The sequence below is a fragment of the Cucumis melo genome, chromosome 4 (assembly GCF_025177605.1).
Source record: "Cucumis melo cultivar AY chromosome 4, USDA_Cmelo_AY_1.0, whole genome shotgun sequence".
In the NCBI taxonomy this organism is placed as follows: Eukaryota; Viridiplantae; Streptophyta; class Magnoliopsida; order Cucurbitales; family Cucurbitaceae; genus Cucumis; species Cucumis melo.
In genome coordinates this window covers 4,591,993-4,613,493 of record NC_066860.1, presented here as the reverse complement: position 1 = coordinate 4,613,493, position 21,501 = coordinate 4,591,993, and the positions used below count along the sequence as shown (strand labels likewise).

Sequence of the window (21,501 nt, the reverse complement as noted above, 5' to 3'; positions counted from 1 at the left end):
TCAATAACCTTCTCTCCATCCATTCGACAGCAGTAGCACATCACATCTTCCCTTTTTTTTTTTTTGGCATCAACCCATTAATTTCTCTTTATCTTTTTGGCAGCAACCCATCACATCATCTTCTCTAAATTCAATTCTACACAGTAACCCATCCCATCATTTTTTTATTCACCATCTTCATCTCATCAACGTCTCCACCAGCTTAAATTTTCTTTATCCTACCAAATGGTATACTCAAACTCATCCCAAATCCCCCTCTCAAATATTCAAATCGGGAGTCTCACTGTAATCTTCAGATCAACTCTATAATGGTAAGTTCTACCCTCCTTCATTTCTTCAATTGAGCATAGGCTTCAACAACAAAATCACTCATAAAATGAGTTCAAACTCATCCCTACTCGGTGTTGAGAACACTAATGCATCTTCACCGATTAATCAAATATTTGGATCGGGTAAAAAAATATCTTTAGTGAAGCCCAACGATGATAATTTTTCTCTTAGGGAAGTTCCAAATTCTTACAGTATTAGAAGCCTATGATCTAGAAATTTTTCTTGAATCTGAATCAGAACCACCATCAAAATATCTCACATCCACTGGGAGTTCATCAACATCTGCTACAAGAACACCAAATCCGGAATATAAGGTATGGAAACGCCAAGATCGCCTTATCTCCTCATGGCTTCTAGGGTCCATGAGTGAAGAAATACTAAATCAGATGCTTCATTGCAAATCTGCAAAAGAAATTCGGGGAACTATTTAAGGTATTTTCTCTTCCCGTTACTTGGCACAAGCTATGCAATTTGAAAACAAACTTTACAATATAAAGAAAGGATCCATGCCATTAAAAGAATACTTTCTCAAAATATAGCAGTGTATTGATGCCTTAGCTTTAATTAACAAATCAGTTTCATCTAATGATCATATTCTATACATATTGGCTGGTTTAGGATCTGATTATCAATCCATGATATCTGTTATTTCCACAAGAACTTACTCTCCTTCTGTACAAGAAGTTATGTCTTTATTACTTACTCACGAATGTCAAAATGAGAGCAAATTAATCAGTGAGACTACTCTACCTTTTGTTAACATTGTCACCTAAACAACTGAAAAATGAGCATAATCTTACATAAGGAACAACCAACACAATCAAAAGGGTGGTCGTGGAAATGGAAGATCAAACAGGGGAGGAAGAGGAAATCGTAATAAACCACAATGTCAAATCTGTACAAAGCTTAGACATAATGTTGCTTCTTTCGATATACTCCAAGATCAAATTCATCAAGTTACTCACCAAACTCACATAATACTTCATATACTAATATCAATAATCATCCACAGATGTTTGCTATGGTGGCTTCCCCCGACCTAAATATTGACAACAATTGGTATCCTGATTCGGGAGCTACAAACCATTTAACTCAGAGCTTGAGCAACCTATCTACTGGATCTAAGTACGGGGAGGAATTCAAATATATGCAGCAAATGGGTTAGGTTTTCCAATCACTCATTATGGTTCTATGTCATTTAACTCCTCTATATTACCATTCAAATCGTTTACACTAAATAACTTTTTCCATGTTCCATTCATTACCAAAAATTTAATCAGTGTTTCACAATTTGCTAAAGATAATCATGTTTTCTTTGAATTTCACCCCACTTTGTGTTATGTGAAGGATCTGGATACTGGCCAAGTACTTCTTCAAGGACTACTCAATGATGGGCTCTACAAATTTACCATCCAACCATCACATAAAAGACTTCACCATTCTGAACTCAACACCAAGTCTGTTTTCAATACAGTTGTACCTAAATCTAATACTCACTTACTTGATCTATCGCATAGAAGACTAGGTCATCCCCATTTACCTACTGTTAAAGATGTTTTGAATCACATTGACTATTCTTCTGGAACTAGGAATAAAATGACTTTTTGTGAAGCATGTGCATTGGGCAAACATCATGCCCTTCCTTTCTCTCACTCCCTTACTCATTATACACATCCTTTACAAATTATTAGTTGTGATTTATAGGGTCCTGCAATAAATGTATCTCATAATTGTTTTAGTTACTACATAAGTTTTGTTGATGCCTATAGTAGATACACCTGGATATATTTCTTATATTCCAAGCCTGATGCTTTTTTAACCTTTCAAAATTCAAAACCTGTGTTGAAAAGTCTCTTGGTCAATCAATTAAAAGTCTTCAAACTGATGGTGGTACTGAATTTAAACCATTCAAACCTTTTCTTGATCAACATGGCATTAAACATAGGATAACATGTCCTTACACTTCAAAGCAGAATGACATAGTTGAGAGAAAACATAGGCATATCATGGAAATGGGTCTTACATTGCTATCTCAAGCCACTGTACCTCTATCATTCTGGGATGAAGCCTTTTCCACTAGTGTCTATCTCATAAATCGTTTGCCTACCTCAGTACTTGATAATATAAGCCCGTTAGATAAGCTATTTGGTTGGAAACCTAACTTTCCTTCTTTTCGAGTCTTTGGCTGTAAATGTTATCCCTAACTTCGACCCTACCAATCACATAAACTATCTCTCCAATCCACACCATGTACTTTCCTAGGATATAGTACATCACATAAAGGGTACAAATGTCTAGCTTCAGATGGTCGCCTTTTCATTTCTAAACATGTATTATTTGATGAAAATTCATTTCCATATGCATCATTTTCATCTCATTCTAGCATGCTCAAATCTAAAAATGTCCTATCTCCACCATTTCACTCAATAATTCAATCATCCCTTATAAACCATAATGAGGATAGGCGACACACTGACACAGTTTCTGATAACACTGATCATCTAAACCCTACTATTGTGTATCCTTTAGAGACAGGTACTCAAGAGAGCTCTCGGGATGATGGTAACATTAGAGGTATTACTCAATCTCTAAGTCCTATGGAACCACAACATCAAATTGACTCTGGTATGAACACTCAACTTCAATCTACATCCGTTCATCTCATGATAACACGGAGTAAGTATGGTATTTTCAAACCAAAGGCATTCTTGATTGATTATACTCAAACTGAACCTTGTAATGCCAAGGAAGCTTTTAAACATCCTCATTGGAAAAAGGCCATGGAAGAAAAGTTTGAAGCCTTACAGAAAAATGACACAAAATCCTAATCAAAAAATTGTTGTTTGCAAATGGGTTTTTAAGATAAAAAGGAATTCGTATGGGTCTATTGCTAGATATAAAGCACGCTTAGTTGCTAAAGGGTTTCATCAAACACCTAATATTGATTACAATGAAACATTTAGCCCTATTATGAAATTCGTTACTATTCCCATGCTCTTAACTATAACAATTATGAAAGGATGGAGTATACGTCAATTAGATGTTAATAATTCTTTTCTTTATAGCAATTTAGATGAAAGATGTTTACATGGAACAACCATTTGGTTTTGAAGTTAAAAGCTGTTATCCTATGGTTTGTCATTTGAAAAGGCTCTTTATGGTCTTAAACAAGCCCCTCGAGCATGGTATGAAAAGTTGAGCTCAAGTTTACATTCCCTTGGATTTAGAACTTCCAAGGCTGATACATCTTTATTAATACGTGTTACTCCTACATCTTGTTGCTATGTCTTGATTTATGTTGATGATTTGATTATTATGGGCAACTCTAAGAAATATGTGAATTCTTTAGTTCATTCTTTAAACAGCCAATTTGCACTTAAGGATTTGGGAAAGTTGAGCTACTTTCTTGAAGTTGAGGTGTCATACCCAACTAATGGAGGTTTGTTTTTATCTCAATCAAAGTATATTACTGATTTATTACAGAGAACAAAAATGTTAGACGCTAAACCTATCTCTACATCTATGGTAAGTGGTCCTTTACTTTCTGCTTTTCAAGGGGAACTATTTCATGATGTGCATCTGTATAGAAGTATTGTTGGTGCATTACAGTATGCCACACTTACTCATCCTGAGATATCATATAGTGTCAATAAAGCTTGTCAATTTATACATACTCCAAAACATACACACTGGCAGCTTGTGAAGAAAATTCTAAGATATCTTAAAGGTGTACTATATCATGCTTTATGGCTTAGCAAGTCTGATAATATGTCTTTAGATGGTTTTGTTGATGCGAATTGGGCTTCTGATCCAGATGATAGAAAATCTACTTCTGGTTTTTGTGTTTATTTTGGAAATAACTTAGTATCTTGGGGTTCCAAGAAACAGTCTATTATTGACAGGTCTAGTACTAAAGCTGAATATCGTTGCCTTACTCTTTTGGCAACCGAACTGGTATGGATTCGTTCTCTCTTGAATGACTTATACATTGATCTACCTTTTCCTCCTATTTTGTGGTGTGATAATCTAAGTGCAGTGCATCTTAGTGCAAATTCTATATTACATTCCACGACAAAGCATGTTGAACTTGACATCTACTTTGTTAGAGATCTTATACAAAAGGGAAAATTATTTATTAGACATCTTTCAGCAACTGAACAAATTGCAGATATACTCACCAAACCATTGTCTGCTCAAAGTTCCCACAAACTGAAGAATAAACTTACTGTCATTGATTCAGCATCCATTGGTTTGCAGGGGGTGTTAAGATAGCCCACTAATTATTTTCCTTTTCTCCTTTCTTGGCCCACTGTATTATGGCCCAATTACATATTCTAGAAATAGTTTGTTATATGAGGAATTATATGATGTGTGTATGTAGGTAAGAGTTTTTAGTCTCAGCTTCTCTTTACATATTTGAGATTTGTAGAATACTAAAAATATAATGGAAGCTACAGTTTTCTCTTGCCAAATTCTCTTCCTCTCCATTCTTCTTTTCTATTTCTTATCTAACCTATGGTTAATTTGAAGTAGAAGAAAGTAAGAAGTGTTGGAATGCAATTTATCTAGAGTACTATTGAAGTATATTGGAATTTTTGTTCTCTAAATGTTGCTCCAAATACTCTTTTTATTTTTAAAGATTCTACTATTTCTTATTTTATTGCCAATTATTCTTTTCCTTTGGTCAATCTATTTCTTTTTAGTTTCACGGTTCTTTAATGATTAACTTGCGTTATGTCAAATCTCCAATGCATCTTAGGAAGAACTTTTGGAGTTGCAGGATCAAAATCTTGCTTCAACCATCAGAGACCAGCAACGTCGGGCTTTAGAGTTGTGGGAAAGGTACTGGATAAATTCTCTATTACTTGGATACAGTGTGCTCTTAATTTTCCATTATACTCATCGACGGATTTAGTATAGGCCCAGGGGAGCTCGAGCCCCCCTCAAGTTTATTGTCTTTATATAATATATATAATGAAAACTATTTAGATTTTAAGATTTATAGTTAGCTTGGTGATTACTCTACTTGTCAGTCCTCTTTCCAATCTAGGTTTAAATCTTATCTATATAGTTTATTTTTCATATGATAAGATTTAATTTTCATATTTTTCTTTTAGCCCCCTGTCAATATATTTTCTAGATTTGCCACTGATTATACTTATGGCTACTTCTCTATCATGGCTTTGTTTCTTTAATACTACCGCACAGTGGTGTACCTCTTAAAATTAAGAAGCTTGCTTGAGATCCTGAAAGATTCATTTGGGTTGTGAGTATAGCACAATCGTGATGCATAAACATGCAAATGAGGATTGGAGCTCTAGTACAAAATGCAAATATGTTAATTCCTTATGCTGGTAAACTTCTGCTTGAGATAGGGCTTACTGTATTTTGAAAAACTGTACTTAGTAATTATTTTGTAAGCATCTTAGATTTGAGTTTGATAGACACAATGCTTAGTTTCTTAGTTGTTTTAATAGTTAAACCGTTAAACTTAGAGTTATAATTTGTAATTAGTTTTGAGTTTAAAAGTCATACTTAGGCACTTATTGGGTGCTTTTTAGGCTGAGAGTGAAATGTGGCATTTACACATTTGTAAGTTATCTTGAGACTTTCACCCTTCTTGGAAACTTTTTAGGTTGATTTTGGTACTTTTTTCTCATAGCCCTTTTAATTACGCATTCACAAACTTTTTTTTTTATTGTTAGTTGTTTTGTGAGTTAATAACCGTTTTAGTTAGTTTTTAGTTCGAAAGTAACACTTTGGTAGTTTTAACTTGTTTTGAGAGTTAAAGTGTCACTTAGACATCTTTTAGGTCTTTTCGAGGTTGGGTTTGAGTGTAAAGATGTGATCTTTACACACTTACACACGTTTTGAAGTTACACTAAGAATTAAGTGCTATGTTCTTACTTCTTAGACACTTTATAGCAACTTCGATAAGGTGAAGGATGCATACATATTGTGTTTTTACTATATTATCATGACTAAGTAAATTTGTGTGTTATTCGATATAATCTAACTAGATCTTTCATGTAGTTGGAAATATGACAAATTAGTAAAGAGTCAACACAAGATGGTGTTCAAAAGATATTCAGTGCAAAGGTGGTGATATTAAAAAACGGTTGAGTCTAGGACAAGAAGGAGATGCACCTTCAAACGCATAGGTATTTCTTTAAACTAAAAGTTAAAAATCAAAGTCTTCAAGCATGCATCGATATTATGTGTGGCTATCCTGCAGCTACGATAGCCAATCATTCATATATTTCACCCTTATTGTATGTTTGAGTTGTAATATGTTGTGGGTTTGAGTGTGAAACCACTTAAAGACTTTGTAGGTTGTTTTGAGGTTTGGTTCGAGAGTGGAAGTTGAGCTTAACATTTCTAGCATGTTTGGGTATAGAGATTTACTAAAACACTTATTGCAAACTTTGCAGATTGGTTTTTAGACACTTGGGCACACTTCATAGTTGTTTTGTGAGTTGAAGTTTACCTTTCACATTTCTTAGACACTTCATAGGAATTTTTTAGGTGGTTGGGTTTGAGGGTGAGAGTGCCACTTAGACACTTTGTAGATAGTTTTGAGGTTTGTTTTGAGAGTAAAAGTTGAACTCGAGCATTTCTAGCTTGTTTTAGGGTATAGAATTTTACTTACACACATTTTGTAGTATATTAGTGAATTAAAGAAAACTTTAATAACATTACCCAACTTTTCAAAACAGTGAGTTAAACAACTCCATTACAAATATTAATCAATTATTATTTTGATATTATATTACAAATACTTTGTTAATTGAATTAATACTAAATGTTTTTTAAAAGAAAATACATAAATGAAATTTTTAGTCTAATCTATTGTGTATACTTAGCATTCATAAGCTTAGCTTATGATTACATATCCTCGGAGACAATGTTGTAAACCCGATATTTTCTTGGTTTAATTTCTTTAAATGTGGAAAGTAAAAAAAAAGAAAAAGAAAATGGAAATTAAGTGTAAATATATATATATATATATATATATATTTATATATTAAATAGTTTTATTAAATAAAGTAAAGAAAAGAAAGAAAAGAAATGATAAAAAGAAGAAAAGGAGAAGAAAATTTCATTTTTTCTTTTCTTATTCTTCTTCTCTTCCCTTCACCGCCAAGATTTTGAAGACATCCAAGTTCCATTTTTTTTTTCTTTTCCCTTTTTCAATTTCCAGAGAACTTCTAAGAGAGAGTTTGGAAGAAGAAGAGAAATTTTACTAGAAATTTTAGGTTGAAGAAGAGGAGGAGAACTCAAGCAAAGTGTATCAATGGCTGAATTTTAGTTCATTCTGCACATCACTGGTTTTTAATTCGGTTTGAACTCTTCAAAAGGAATTAAGAGATGAGATTTACATTCACTGAAAGTTAACTCATTTTTAAACAAACTTTATAAAGAACGTTGGAGCAAATTCGGATATTCATTTGGTGCTTTTTGATGAAGAAAACAGGGCAGTTGGTTTTCACTCGAAATCAGAAGGTCTCTGGTTTTTTTTGTATTTCAGAGTGTATCGGTGGAGTTAGAATCTCTATTTGGTATGGTTGGAAATCTTATTCAATTTACTACAACTTTTATGAAGAAATTGTAAACCAAAAGTGACTAAAAATTAGTTAAATTGTAGGGACAAGTTAAAGAGGTCGTGTGCGCGCGATTCTGGAAGTGGTTCTGTTTTGAGGATTATATGTGTTTATGCACGGGGAATCAGATTTATATGTCTTCAGGTAAGTTTTAGAGGATCTCAAAATGAAGATTTGGATATAAAGAACACTCATTTGAGTTAAGTATTGAGAAAGTTATAGTCCTTTGAAGTTTATGTTAGAAATGTGGAAATTTTAGAGAATTGTTGAGATAGGATTTTATTTCTTAAGCTTTGTTTTCGTGAGCGTCATCTTTGGTGCGACATGTTATGTATATCTTTAGGAAACCAGAATGTTTAGAGTTTTAATACTCGGTTGGGTTGTTGGCAGGCCGAGAAGAATTAAACCGAGCTTATAGACCAAGGATCTAGCCCAAGACTGTGAGTGACAAAACCAACTTTGAAATATTTTCCATAATTGTTATTATGATTGAATGCGATAAATGTTTATTTACGAAGCCATGAAAAGTATTTGAATTTCATGACTATTTTCAAGTATACATTTGGAGACTAGATTTCTTAAAGAAATTTATGCTAGCACGTAGATATTAAATGTTTGGAAAGTATTTAAACCACAATATTTTAAGCAAAGCATGAATTAGTATGAAGTTTTGTTTTAAGAACTATAATTTTCCACGAAAGAGCTGAGTAAAGTTCGAGCTTTGTGTAAAATTTATAAGCAGGCATGTTTTAGTATTTAAAGATGATTTATGAAATTTTCATTAACTACATGACTGAGATCTTGAGCCTGAGGCTAGAGATTACCGTGTGCACATTGGTTAGATTCCGCTGTTGACGTTGAGTATACTCGGTAACAACGATGCTGTCTTGAGTGCTGGGCGGGCCCCACTACGACAAAGAGGATGGGAGTGCTGGGTGGGTTCCACTACATCGGAGAGCTTGTAAACGTTGTTGTACTGGGTGTACATTACACAACGTAGATTTTTCATGTTAGTTAAAATGCTTTGATATACTTGATATGCCTTGCTAGATTTCAATGACGAACATGCTGAGTATTTGAGGAAGCTATTCTTACTACTACATGTTTACATTTACGACTTGTATAAACAGATTTATATGTGTAAAGTTTTCACGTGCTTTTATCTTTAAATTCATAGTTTTAAACTGAGTCACTCACTGAGCTTCATAGCTCACCCTTTCCAAAATGTTTTACCCATTTTCCAGGTAGAGATCGACTTCCCGGTGCCTGATAGACTGCCTTAGTCTGCAGAAGCTTCATTATCGATTGCCAGTACGTGTTTTGAGTTGGACATAGAGTCTGTTGTGTTGTGGTGTATATACACCCTTGTATGTTATAGATACTCCACAGTTTGTATAAGCTTTAGGAGCTGTAGTTGTGTAAATTTTGTTGGTTATATTTTGATTATGGTGTCTTTAGGTTTACTCGTGAAATCGGTAAATTTTGAGGTACACTTCATGTATGTGTTTAACTAGCCTAGGATCCGCTGTGTTTTGTGGCATGTACAACAGTTTATATACTAGATTGGCAAGTTCATCACATGAAAGTTTTAAGCAGAGTCGACAGATACAAGTACAGAAAAGCGTTGTTCGTCGGCTTCACGCCATCTTTCGGTCTAAGGTAGCAGGTAGTCCGGGAGGGGGTGTGACAATGTACTGCCAATTTTTGTAGATTGTAAGTTGCAACTCTTCCAGGGTTAGCAAGGAAGCACATCATCACTTAGTGCCAAAACTTCCATGTTATTCTTTTTGTCAATTTTGGTTTCTTTTGCATTTAGATTTAAATGAGAGTGATATTAGGAGTCTAAAATATGAGATATAATTAGAGAAAAACAGACTAAATAATGATAGGGAGGAATGCTAGTGTAGACAACTGATTCTGAGATTTAATTTTTAGGAATGTAGTCCTCGTTTTACAATGAAATTGATCAGTTTGCACTTCCTAACATTTCTATAGGTCATAACCATGAACTATATCTGAGAGATATACAAGATAGAACTAGTTCTATTTACTTGTCAAACTTTAACAAGAAATTGTTGATGCTGGGGTTTTAAATTATCCATATCTCCATTGGTCTAACATTATTGTTTGCATTTCCTTTGCTAATGAAGAATATTTGATTTGTAACTATGTTTTCAAAATTTCAGATGGAAATGAAGAGACTAAAGTTGAAGCCATCTGACAAGGAAGCTTCTACACCTTGTTGCTACATTCTAACACTTATCACCAAAGAAATTTTCTGTTGAAATCATGAACATTTTTCTCGTAATAAGGTTAGGTTACCATGCCTTATGTTTGCTACATATTTGTTTTTCTTAGTAAATAATTAAATTGCAATAGCTAATTGGAGTAAATGTTGAACTTGAGGGGAGTTCACAAAGGAATAAAAATACAAAGTAAACACAAGAAAAAACAAAAAAAGGAGTCCAATTAAGTAATAGATGACCTAAAGGGTAATTAAAGTCATTTTGATGTAGCATTTTTAGAGGAAATAAAACTTTTCATTATTATAATTAAAAAAGACTAATGCTCAAAATTACTATGAAATACAAATAATAAGAAAAAAAAAAGACAACAATGAATCAATGACCACAACCAAATACAAAACAAAATCAGCTATGAAAGATAAAATCTCCCAATATGGACATTGGATTAAGTTTAATATAATCCATGCAGACATTTGCCGTGGACAATACAAGAATATTCCATCAACGGTGACGTTGGACTTCAAACTTTTTCATTGAAGAAATCTTGTCATTCTTTAAATAAAGGATTAGCAAAGTGAATAAGTGCTCAAATATTACATTAAGTGATGTGTCATAGACATGGACCAGGGAAGATAACATTGGATTAAAGTGTGAATTTTTGCACTACAAGTTTTTTATTAAAGGAATTTTGTCATTCTTTGGATAAATGATTAGCTAATTGGACAAAGTGTTGAGATAGTCCACTAAGTGATTTGTCATGGACATGAGGATAACAATAGACCATGCAATTGAACTAGGAAAAGAACACATGGACTACTATCAAGTGGCGTATGTAATGAGTTGATATACAAATTTTGGATTAAAGAGTGAGATTGGACTACAAGTTTTTGATTAAAGAAGTCTTTTCATTCCTTAGAAAAAGATTAGTCAATTGGATTAAGTGTTAATATAATGCACAAAGTGATTTGCTTCAGTCATAAATCCGAAACAAAAAGATGGTTTATTGAAATAAAATTTTAAAAAGGGTCATGGAGACCAATCAAATGGAAGAAACATAAATTAGGAACGAGAATTTTGGATTGAAGTGTGAAATTGGACTTCAAGTTTTAGATCGAAAAACTCTCTTCATTCTTTAGATAAAGGATTAGTAGAATGGAGCAAGTGTGATTAAGCAATGGTCGATATGGAAAGATAACATTAGACTATGCAACTTATATAGGAAAAATGCCCATGTAGAGTAGTATTGGGATGAATACACAAGAATACACCAAGAAAAAAAAAAGACTATCTTAACATGTAGGTTTATGCCTATGTATGTTGTGAGGAAGAAACATAAGTTAGGAACAAGAATTTTGTATTAAAGTGTGCATTGGACTTCAAGTTTTCAATTGAAAAACTCTTTTCATTCTTTAGATAAAGGATTAGCAGAGCGGAATAAGTGTCATTAAGTGATAGGTCATGGATATGAAAAGATAACATTAGACTATGTAAGTTAAAATAGGAAAAAGGCACATGGAGGACTATTGGGTTGAATACACATAAAGAGAAAAAAAAAAAGGCTACCATAACATGTAGGTTTATGCCTATGTATGTTGTGAGGAAGGAAGATGAGTTAGGATACAAGAATTTTGGATTAAAGATTGAAATTAGCAAGTTAGATTTTAAGAGTTTACACAAGAGATGAAGTGATTTGTCATGGACATATATGCAAAAAAAAAAAAAAAAAAAAAAAAAAAAAAAAAGAAAAGAAGAAAAGTTTGGAGTACTATTGAAATTAGAAAAAGGCACATGGAGTACTATTTTGATTAAAACAAAAAGGAAGTTTTAAAATACGATAGTTTTGGATTGAAGTGTGACATTGAACTTCAAGTTTTGGATTAAATAACTTTTGATAGAGAAAAAATTACCAAATTGGATGAATGTGTTGAGATAATGCATTAAGTAATTTGTCATGGACATGAATATGAGAGGATAATAATACACCACACCACTGAACAAGGAAAAGATCATGTGGAAGACTATCGAGTAAGAAGATGTAGATTGACTATGCATGTAACGAGAAAGGATGGATAATTACTTAGGACACACAAAGTTCAAGTAAAGAGTGAGATCCAATTACAAGTTTTTTATTACAGAAGATTTTTCAGTCCTTGAAAAAAGGATTAGACAATTGGGTTTAGTGTAATATAATGCACGAAGTAACTAGATTTGGTCAAGGATATGACAAAAAAGTTTAGCTATACAAAGGAAATTGAAAAAAAAAACACATGAAGAATTGTATATACCACCAAAAGAAAAGTTAGAATATCAGATTTTTGAATTAATGTGTGGCATTATTGTGGACTTCAAGTTTTAGATTAAATATCACTTGTCATTGTTTGAAGAAAGGATTATCAAATTAGATTAGTGGAGATGGTGTACTAAGAGTGAAATTAGTCAATTGCATTAAGTTTTTATTTAAGGGATGTTGAGATAGTGCTCTAAGAGTGTGATTAGCCAATCGGATTAAGATTTTATTCAAGGGATGAGGCAATTTGTCGTGAAGATGGTATTAATTGAAAAAAAGACACATGGTAGAAGATAAATGGCACATGAAGAAACTAAGGATCTACGAGTTTTTTATTGAAGTGTGATATTGAACTTCAAGTTTTGGATTAAGGAGGAACTCTTGCCATTGTTTGAAGGAAGGATTATCAAATTGAATTAAGTGTTGATAGTGCACTAAGAGTGAGACTAGCCAACTGGGTCAAGTTTTTTATTTAAGGTTATAGCTGCTTTGCCATGGACATGAATATAGGAAAAAAATGTTTGGCTATACAAATGAAATTGAAAAAAGACACATCATATGAAGAACTATAAACGACAAAAAAAGATAACTAAGGATATGCGAGTTTTGGATTGAAGTGTGACATTGGACTAGAAGTTTAGAATTAAATAACTCTTGCCATTATTTAGAGAATGAATTATTAAGTTTGATTAAATGCTGAGATAGTGTACTAATAGTGAGATTAACCTACTGGAGTAAGTTTTTATTTGAACTGTAAGGTGATTTTACTTCGACATGAGTATAGAAAAAAAAAACGTTTGGCTATACAAATGAAATTGGAAAAAGCCACATGGGTAACTATAGACGACACAAAATGAAAAGTTAGGATATGAGAGTTTTTTATTGATGTGTGGCATTAGGACTAAAAATTTGGGATTAAAGAATTTTTATCGTTGTTGGAGAAAGGATTATCTAATTGTATTAGTGTTTAAACATAGTGCTCTCAAAGTGTGATTAGCCAATTAGATTAAAATTTATTCAAGGGAAGAGGTGATTTATCGTGAAGATGGATATAAGAAAAAAGTTTGGCTATATATAAATGTAATTGAAAAAAAAAAACACATGGTAGACTATAATGATACTAAAAGAAAACTAAGAATATGTAAATTAAAAAATGCACCCTATGAATTCCACGTATCTTTCAACAACAAAAGCTAGGAATTTAGAGAGTCTAGTCCAAAAAAGTCTTTATATGCCATTAGATCCTAGGTGTGGTTCTAGGGTTGGACTAGGACTACTCTTAGGATCTTATGGGATAACTGACTTTTTGAGACTGCACCTTTTGAATTTATGGCTTTTGTTGTTGAGCAATGCTTGGAATTCAAACGGTGTATTTTCTTGGATTGAAGTATGACATAAACTTCAAGTTTTTGATTAAGGAGTAACTCTTGCCATTGTTTAGAGAAAAGATTATCAAATTGAATTAAGTGTTGATAGTCCACTCAGCGTGAGACTAACCAATTGGATTAAGTTCAAGGGTCTAAATGATTTGCCGGGAACATGGATATAGAAAAAAAAGTTTGGCTATACAAATGATATTGAAAAAACACATGGATAACTATAGATGGCCCAAAAAGAAAAGTTTAAGATATGAAAGTTTTGGATTGAAGTGTGACTTTAGACTTAAGTTTAGGAGTAAATAACTTTTGCCATTGTTTGAAGAAAAGTTTATCAAGTTGGAATAGCATTGAGATAATGCACTAAAAGTGAGATTAACCAATTGGATTAAGTTTTTATTTAAGGGATAAGGTGAATTAGATTAAGTTTTAATTTATGAGTCTAGATGATTTGACGTGAAAAAAAAGTTTGAATGTACAAATGAACACTACAAGAGACGAGGGTACTCCCGACGTACAAAAACGTCAGCGAAAATGGAAAATACGTCGAGAAAGGATATGTCGACGTTTTTCACGACATCGAGAAAAACGTCAGGAGAACCGAGTTAAGAGAGGTATACCTGATGCTGACGCCGTGACATGCGTCGGCCATAGTGGCATCGAGAGTTCCTCTCCCGACAAATCTTATGCCGACGCAAAGAGCGACGTTGGTAATGCCTCTTCCGGCGTTTTTTTCTCGACATCTGTTGTGCGTCGGGACACTCTTTCTCAACGTATCTTATGCATCCTAGTCCCGACGTTTCATTGCATCGAGAATTTCTTTTTATATATTTTTAAAATTTTTAATTTCTAATTTTTTTTCCCTAAAATATTTTTCTTAAACTTTCACAATGACATTCGAATTGCTCAAATATTTTTCTCGCATTTTGGATTAAATTAAAACAAATTCAATATAAATTAACAAATTAAGAAATACAAACACAAATAAAAAAAAGATTTAAAATTAATAATACAAATAAGTTCACAAAATATTAGTAAGCTTAATACAAAAAATGTAGTTTTCATAATACAAAAAACAAACATAACAAAAAGTCTCCCAACGAGGCGCATACACGTCATTCTATACCTTCGATCCTAAAATGATATAAAAGTAACTAAGTTTAGTACATATATGCATATGTTCACTGTATACTATCATTGTAAAAACTTAAGAATAATGAAGACCTATATACATACCGTAGAGCTAGGGATCATGTGGTGGTCCCTGTTGTGCATGAGTGAAGTCTTCTATCAGCTTTTGCATTCGTTCCACTTGTGGAGCTAACGCTTGGTGATTTCTACTTGCACTTCAATCTATTCCAAAGCTTCATTAAGTTTAGCTTGTAATTCAATCTCTTTTTGTGTTGACTGCGAACAAGATGTCGACGAACTGCTCGCACTTGTCGTCCTGTGGGCCTTCGGCTTAGGTCCCCAACCAAGGCCTTTTGAGTAGTCTGGTCGTCTACCCAACACCTGATCGCATATCTCATCCTCAGAGAGTGGCTGACTACCCTTTGGAGTAGGCTGGGATTGGAGTTCCAGCATTTGATTCTACAACAAATTTAAAACTATGTTAGGTAACGCGCAAAAATATATAATGAAAGATGATAATTAATAAGAGCATAACTTACATGTGCATCCTCTGCGGCCTGCGACATAAACGTCCCAACCCGAACGTGTGTTTCTCGAAATAACTCCACACGATCGATCGGCTCTCCTTTTCTCTCAGCGAGCTCGTACTGTCGCTGTAGAAATGACTTGGACCTGCTACTATGATTGTAAGGCTACTTCTGTCTAACAGCCTTGTTCGTCCGTGATTGCTCCTGCATGAAAACAATTATATTGTTTATTTCTTATACATATTAAAACTTGTTATCGAAGTTAATCATGACAAATATCTGGAATGCACGACTCATATAGTGGTCGCAAAGGAAGTGCCAATCCTCAGACGTTCAACCAATGCGTTTGGTGGGTTGACACGAGCCTCCTTCGGGTCGTTGTACTTTTTGTGACAGTCAACCAAGATGTCTGTGATAGTCGGCCTGGAACTCTTAAAAGGTCGTGAGCATCTGATGCTTAACAAACCTATTCATTGCTTGATCATTGAAATCCAAGCACAAACAATTGTTACACATTACAAACATAACACTTTAGATTGGTTAAATTTAGATATGTTTCAAATGAAATCATAAATGTGTAGTGCACTTAATTACCTGGAGGTCTCCCTTAACGACCTCAATGTATCCTCTCTCAACGTCCGCCCACTTAAGGTAGCGAATGGGAAATGTCTTTCGCACGCACACGTCTATCGCCTAGCTGAAGTGAACGGCGTGTGAGGAAATAGGCTTCTCCTCTCCAAGGGCGATCGTCATCGGAATGTGCCCATTTATTGCAACATGGCGCTCTAACTCCAAGAGTCGAGACTACACATGTCTCCTGGAAGTCGGAGTCGCAGGTTGTTGAGAAGAAGATCCTGCTCAATAAATCGATAATAACACAGTTAAAATGAAGGAAATTCTTAGACTCACCCATATTGTCGCCTACAGATGATGACCCTTCCACGATGTTATCTAAATCGTCCTCAAATTCGAGGAACATAGCATCCATCTCCATAAAATTATTACGTGGATATGACAATGACATAATGGTTGTGGACATAAAAAACAAACATTCAATAAGCAAACACGAACACATAGCTAAAATCAAAATATATAAACTACATAAATACGTGGGTACGTGGTTTGTCACTATAATTCGTCCTCGCTTGCATGTGACAAGTGTTCATCCACATCATCGATGAAGTCGTCAGTGACATGACGCACAACCGTTCTTTCAACAATTGGGATCAAAGTCAGTTTTGCATAGAGTGTCATCCTCGATGTGGTCATCTACTTGATGGCTTACAACAATTTCTAGTACATTAATATGTTCATTCTGAACATCCTCCACTTCTGGCACGTCCCATATACGCTTATTTTGGACGACTTGCACAACTTTCCAATTACTACCATTTTTTGGATCATCTACATAAAAAACTTGATGTGCTTGAGTTGCAAGAATTACAGGTTCCTCCGCGTACCAAAAACGGGATGTGTTGAGAGATTTGTATCTACTTCAACGTGTGTTCTTTGACTTTTGTTTACATCGGTGTCATACCACCGATACTTAAATAGTCATACATTTCTTCCCAACGGATATTGTACGTGCAACACTTCGTCCAAAACACTTTAGAAATTATTGTCGCCAGCTCCACTTGCATCGCTTTCACTAATGACCATTACTCCACTGTTTTGAGTAGTACGTCGAGAATCAAGTTCAACAGTGTGAAATCTTAGACCACCACGATGCATCCATTGTAACAACGAACGTCAAAACATGGTCCCATCGCTAGTAAGAAGAAATTGTCAGATAGATTTGTAGACTCACGTAGTTTTAACACCTGAAATGAATGTGATAACGATAATAGACTTCTCACGTGCTTAAATACGTTAGTTCTTACATGTCACACTTAAACTTGTTATATACCTATGCTCGAAAACATTCAGGGAATGCTCGTTCATGTCTTTTATACAAATCCATAGAATTTTGAGCATGTCAATGTTAGAGCCTCAAATGTTTCCTAATAGGGATGAGTTTCATTTCTGTAAGAATAATGTATAATGCATATTTAAAAATTACGAAGATGAGGAATGCTTACTTGCGATACTCCGATATTTTGTATGCAATGAAAGAGTCGTTTCTCTTCCTGTGATATAGCATGAACACTTGATGCACCTAAGGGTCGTACTTTCTGCTTGAAAGTTTCAAAGTCACCAATTACCTCGTCCTCTACAATAGTATCATCATTTCGCTTAACTCTTGTGAATCAAATCTCTATATAACGTAGGTAACGTGAACAAAAGGTGCTTGATTCATTCATGACATAGACTTCTGCAATTGGCCCTCAGGACGTGCTTTGTTTCTCACATACTGCTTTAACATGCGTACACTTCTTTCAATCAGATACATCCAACTTTAAGAAACCGGACCAGTAATTTTCGTTTCATATGATAAGTGAACGACAAGGTGTACTATAATGCTAAAGAAGGCAGGTGGAAATATTCTTTTTAACTTACAAAGAATGATTATGGTATCTGTTTGCAATCTGTCTAGATCACTTACTCTTATCGTTCTGGTGTACAAGTCACGAAAAAGTTACATAATTTAGTTATAGCAGTGTACACGTTCTTCGGTAAGAATGCTTGAATACCAATTGGCAGCAGTCGATGTAATAAAACATGACAATCATGCATTTTTAGTTCTGATATTTTCCCCTCTCTTTCATGCACACATCTCGATATATTGGAAACAAATCCATCGGAAAACTTAATTGATTTCAGAAACTTACAAAACTCTACTCGTTCACTGCTAGTCAACGTGTAGCTCGCATGTGGTTTCACCAATGGGTTACCCACTTCTACAAGATGTAAATCATTTCTTATCTTGAGATCTTGTAGGTCCAACTGAACATTCGTGGTATCCTTCATTTTCCCTTCGATGTTCAATGACGTACCAACCAAATTGTCACAAACATTTTTCTCGATGTGTATTACATCAAGTTTGTGACGTAACAGTAGTCTCGACTAGTAAGGAAGATAAAAAAATACTTTTCTTCGTCCAATTAAGAGCTCTTTTTCTTCTTTTATCGTATATTGAAGGATGTTTACTCATAACTAAAACTCCAACTATCTAGTTGTTCTTATATTTCATGCCCATTCATCACCACTATAAGAGCCTTGCGCTCTACCTTTCCATCGTGTAGCCTACTTCTACGCCACACATGGTCCTTTGGAAGATAGCGTCTATGTCCTATGAAAGATATTCTACCTCGTATCTCGAAGGACAATTTATCACCCATGCCTATAGGACATGCCTGATACCCCTTTATACTCTACCCTAATAGGTCACCATACGCCGGGAAGTCATTAATCGTCCACAACAAGGCTGCGTATAGCTGAAAGAACTGACCTGTAAGAGAGTCAGACGTATGCACCCCAAAAGTCCATAACTCTTTCAATTCCTCAATCAATGGTTGGAGATAAACATCAATTTCCTTACTAGGAGATTTAGGATCAGGTATGAGTAGAAAAATATAAAGAAATTTGTCTCTTTCATGCATTTCCATGGTGGCAAATTGTAAGGAAGTAACATAACAGGCCACATACTGTACGAGGTACTCATTTGACCAAATGGGTTAAACCCATCTGAAGCCAAGTTGTAAACCCGATATTTTCTTGGTTTATTTTCTTTAAATGTGAAAAAAATGGAAATTAAGTGTATATATATATATATATATATATTTAATGGTTTTTTAAGTAAAATAAAGAAAAGAAAGAAAAGAAAGGATAAAAGGAAAAAAAAATAAGAAGAAAATTTCACTTTTTCTTTTCTTCTTCTTTTCCCTTCACCGCCAAACATTTTTTTAAAGAAAAGTTCTCATTCATCTTCCATTCTTTTCCTTCTTCAATTTGCAAAGAACATTTAAGAGAGAGTTTAGAAGAAGAAGAGGAATTTTACTAGAATTTTAAGGTTGAAGAAGAGAAGGAGAACTCAAGCAAAGTGTATCCATGGCTGAATCTTAAAGAAATTTATGCTATTTTCAAGTATACATTTGAAGACTAGATTTCTTAAAGAAATTTATGCTAGCACGTAGATATTAAATGTTGGAAAGTATTTAAACCACAATGTTTTAAGCAAAGCATGAATTAGTAAGAAGTTTTGTTTTAAGAACTACAGTTTTCCACGAAAGAGTTGAGTAAAGTTCGAGCTTTGTGTAAAATTTATAAGCAGGCATGTTTTAATATTTTTAGATGATTTATGAAATTTTCATTAACTACATGACTGAGATCTTGAGCCTGAGGCTAGAGATTACCGTGTGCACACTGGTTAGATTCCGTTGTTGACGTTGAGTGTACTCCGTAACAACGATGCTGTCGTAAGTGCTGGACAGGCCCCACTACAACAAAGACGATGGGAGTGCTGGGCGAGACCCACTAAATCGTAAAGCTTGTAAACGTTGTTGTTCTAGGTGTACCCTACACAACGTAGATTTGTCATGTTAGTTAAAACGCTTCGATATACTTGATATGCCTTGGTAGAATTCAATGACGAACATGCTGAGTATTTGAGGAAGCTATTCTTACTACTACACGTTTACATTTACGACTTGTATAAACAGATTTATATGTGTAGGGTTTTCACGTGCTCTTATCTTTAAATTCATAGTTTTAAACTAAGACACTCACTAAGCTTCATAGCTTACCCTTTCCAAAATGTTTTACCCATTTTCCAGGTAGAGATCGAGTTCCCGGTGCCTGATAGACTGCCTTAGTCTGCTAAAGCTCTGTTATCGATTACCAATACGTGTTTTGAGTTGGACATAGAGTCTGTTGTGTTGTGATGTATATATACCCTTGTATGTTATAGATACTCCACAGTTTGTATAAGCTTTAGAAGCTGCAGTTGTGTAAATTTTTTTTGTTGGTTATATTTTGATTAAGGTGTCTTTAGGTTTACTCGTGAAATCAGTTAATTCTGAGGTACACTTCATGTATGTGTTTGACTAGCCTAGGATCCGCTGTGTTTTGTTGCATGTATAATAGTTTATATACTAGATTTACAAGTTCATCACATTAAAGTTTTTAGCAGAGTCGACAGATACAGGTAAATAAAAGCGTTGTTCGTCGGCTTCACGCCATCTTTCAGTCTAAGCTAGTAGGTAGTTCGGAAGGGGGTGTGACACAAGCCCAAACGCACATTCCGTGGATCAGAATCAAAATCAAGAAATTCAAAGTCAAAGTGCTTCCACCCCTCTACATCAACTGGATGTCTCAAGATATCATCTCATGTCAGCAGACCCTTCCTGCGATACAAACAAGCACTGTAATCTAGGTACCAAAGGATAGTGGCGCAATGCCTTATGTGGAATTTTTTTCCTTCTATTATGATTAACCTTGTACCTAGCCTCGCCACATGTAAGACAATGTTGCAAATCAACAAACTCTTTCCAATACAATACACAGTCATATTTGCATGCGTGAATAGTCTCGTACCCCAAGCCCAAGTCACGAAGTTTTCGTTTTGCTTCATAAAATGTTGAACGACTTGTTACTCCAACCATTTAGAACTTTTACATGCATCAACTTAACCAAAAAATTCAACGACGAAAATTCAGAACAACCGGGGTACAACTCATTACGTGCTTCATTCAATAAGTCCTGAAATATATTGTTTGTTCTATCTTCATCTATATCTACCTCAACATTCATCAAAATTTCATCTTCCAAACAAAGTTCCTCTGTTTCCTCTTCATGTTCGATAGGGGCTTGTAAATCATTTAGCATACAAAACATATCACCTTCTTCATTAAATTGCCTACTACTAGTTCCTTCATCAAAAGGATTACTACTAGTTCCTTCCTCAAAAAGTTTTGTACCTCTAGAGCTTAACGACTCTCCATGATACACCCATTCTATGTAGTAGGGGGATATTCCAATAGTCAGTAGATGTCGTTCCACACCGTCTAATGAGCTCCAATTTAAATTCAAACATTTCTTGCATGGACACCTTAATCGTCCGTAGCC

At 34.4% G+C, this 21,501-nt stretch overlaps 1 protein-coding gene across 7 annotated transcripts; it reads left to right on the top strand.

Moving 5' to 3' along the window:
* Positions 1-538: 538 nt before the first annotated feature.
* Positions 539-20,943, top strand: LOC107992166 (uncharacterized mitochondrial protein AtMg00810-like). Of its 7 annotated transcripts, none has more exons than XM_051083247.1 (5): positions 539-762; positions 1,343-4,284; positions 5,090-5,172; positions 6,364-6,491; positions 9,176-9,685. In XM_051083247.1, the coding sequence occupies exons 2-4, from the start codon at positions 3,646-3,648 to the stop codon at positions 6,434-6,436; spliced, it is 795 nt and encodes a 264-aa protein (XP_050939204.1). In that variant the 5' UTR covers positions 539-762; positions 1,343-3,645; the 3' UTR covers positions 6,437-6,491; positions 9,176-9,685. The 7 variants fall into 7 exon arrangements, 3 of the variants coding, with proteins under 3 accessions (XP_050939204.1, XP_016903397.2, XP_050939203.1); XR_007820031.1 differs by lacking the exons at positions 539-762; positions 1,343-4,284 and adding exons at positions 10,118-10,243; positions 20,211-20,447 and having other exon boundaries at positions 4,925-5,172; positions 9,176-9,644; XR_007820029.1 differs by lacking the exons at positions 539-762; positions 1,343-4,284; positions 5,090-5,172; positions 6,364-6,491 and adding exons at positions 7,537-8,075; positions 8,322-8,371; positions 10,118-10,243; positions 20,211-20,447 and having other exon boundaries at positions 9,176-9,644.
* The last annotated feature ends 558 nt before the right edge of the window (positions 20,944-21,501 follow it).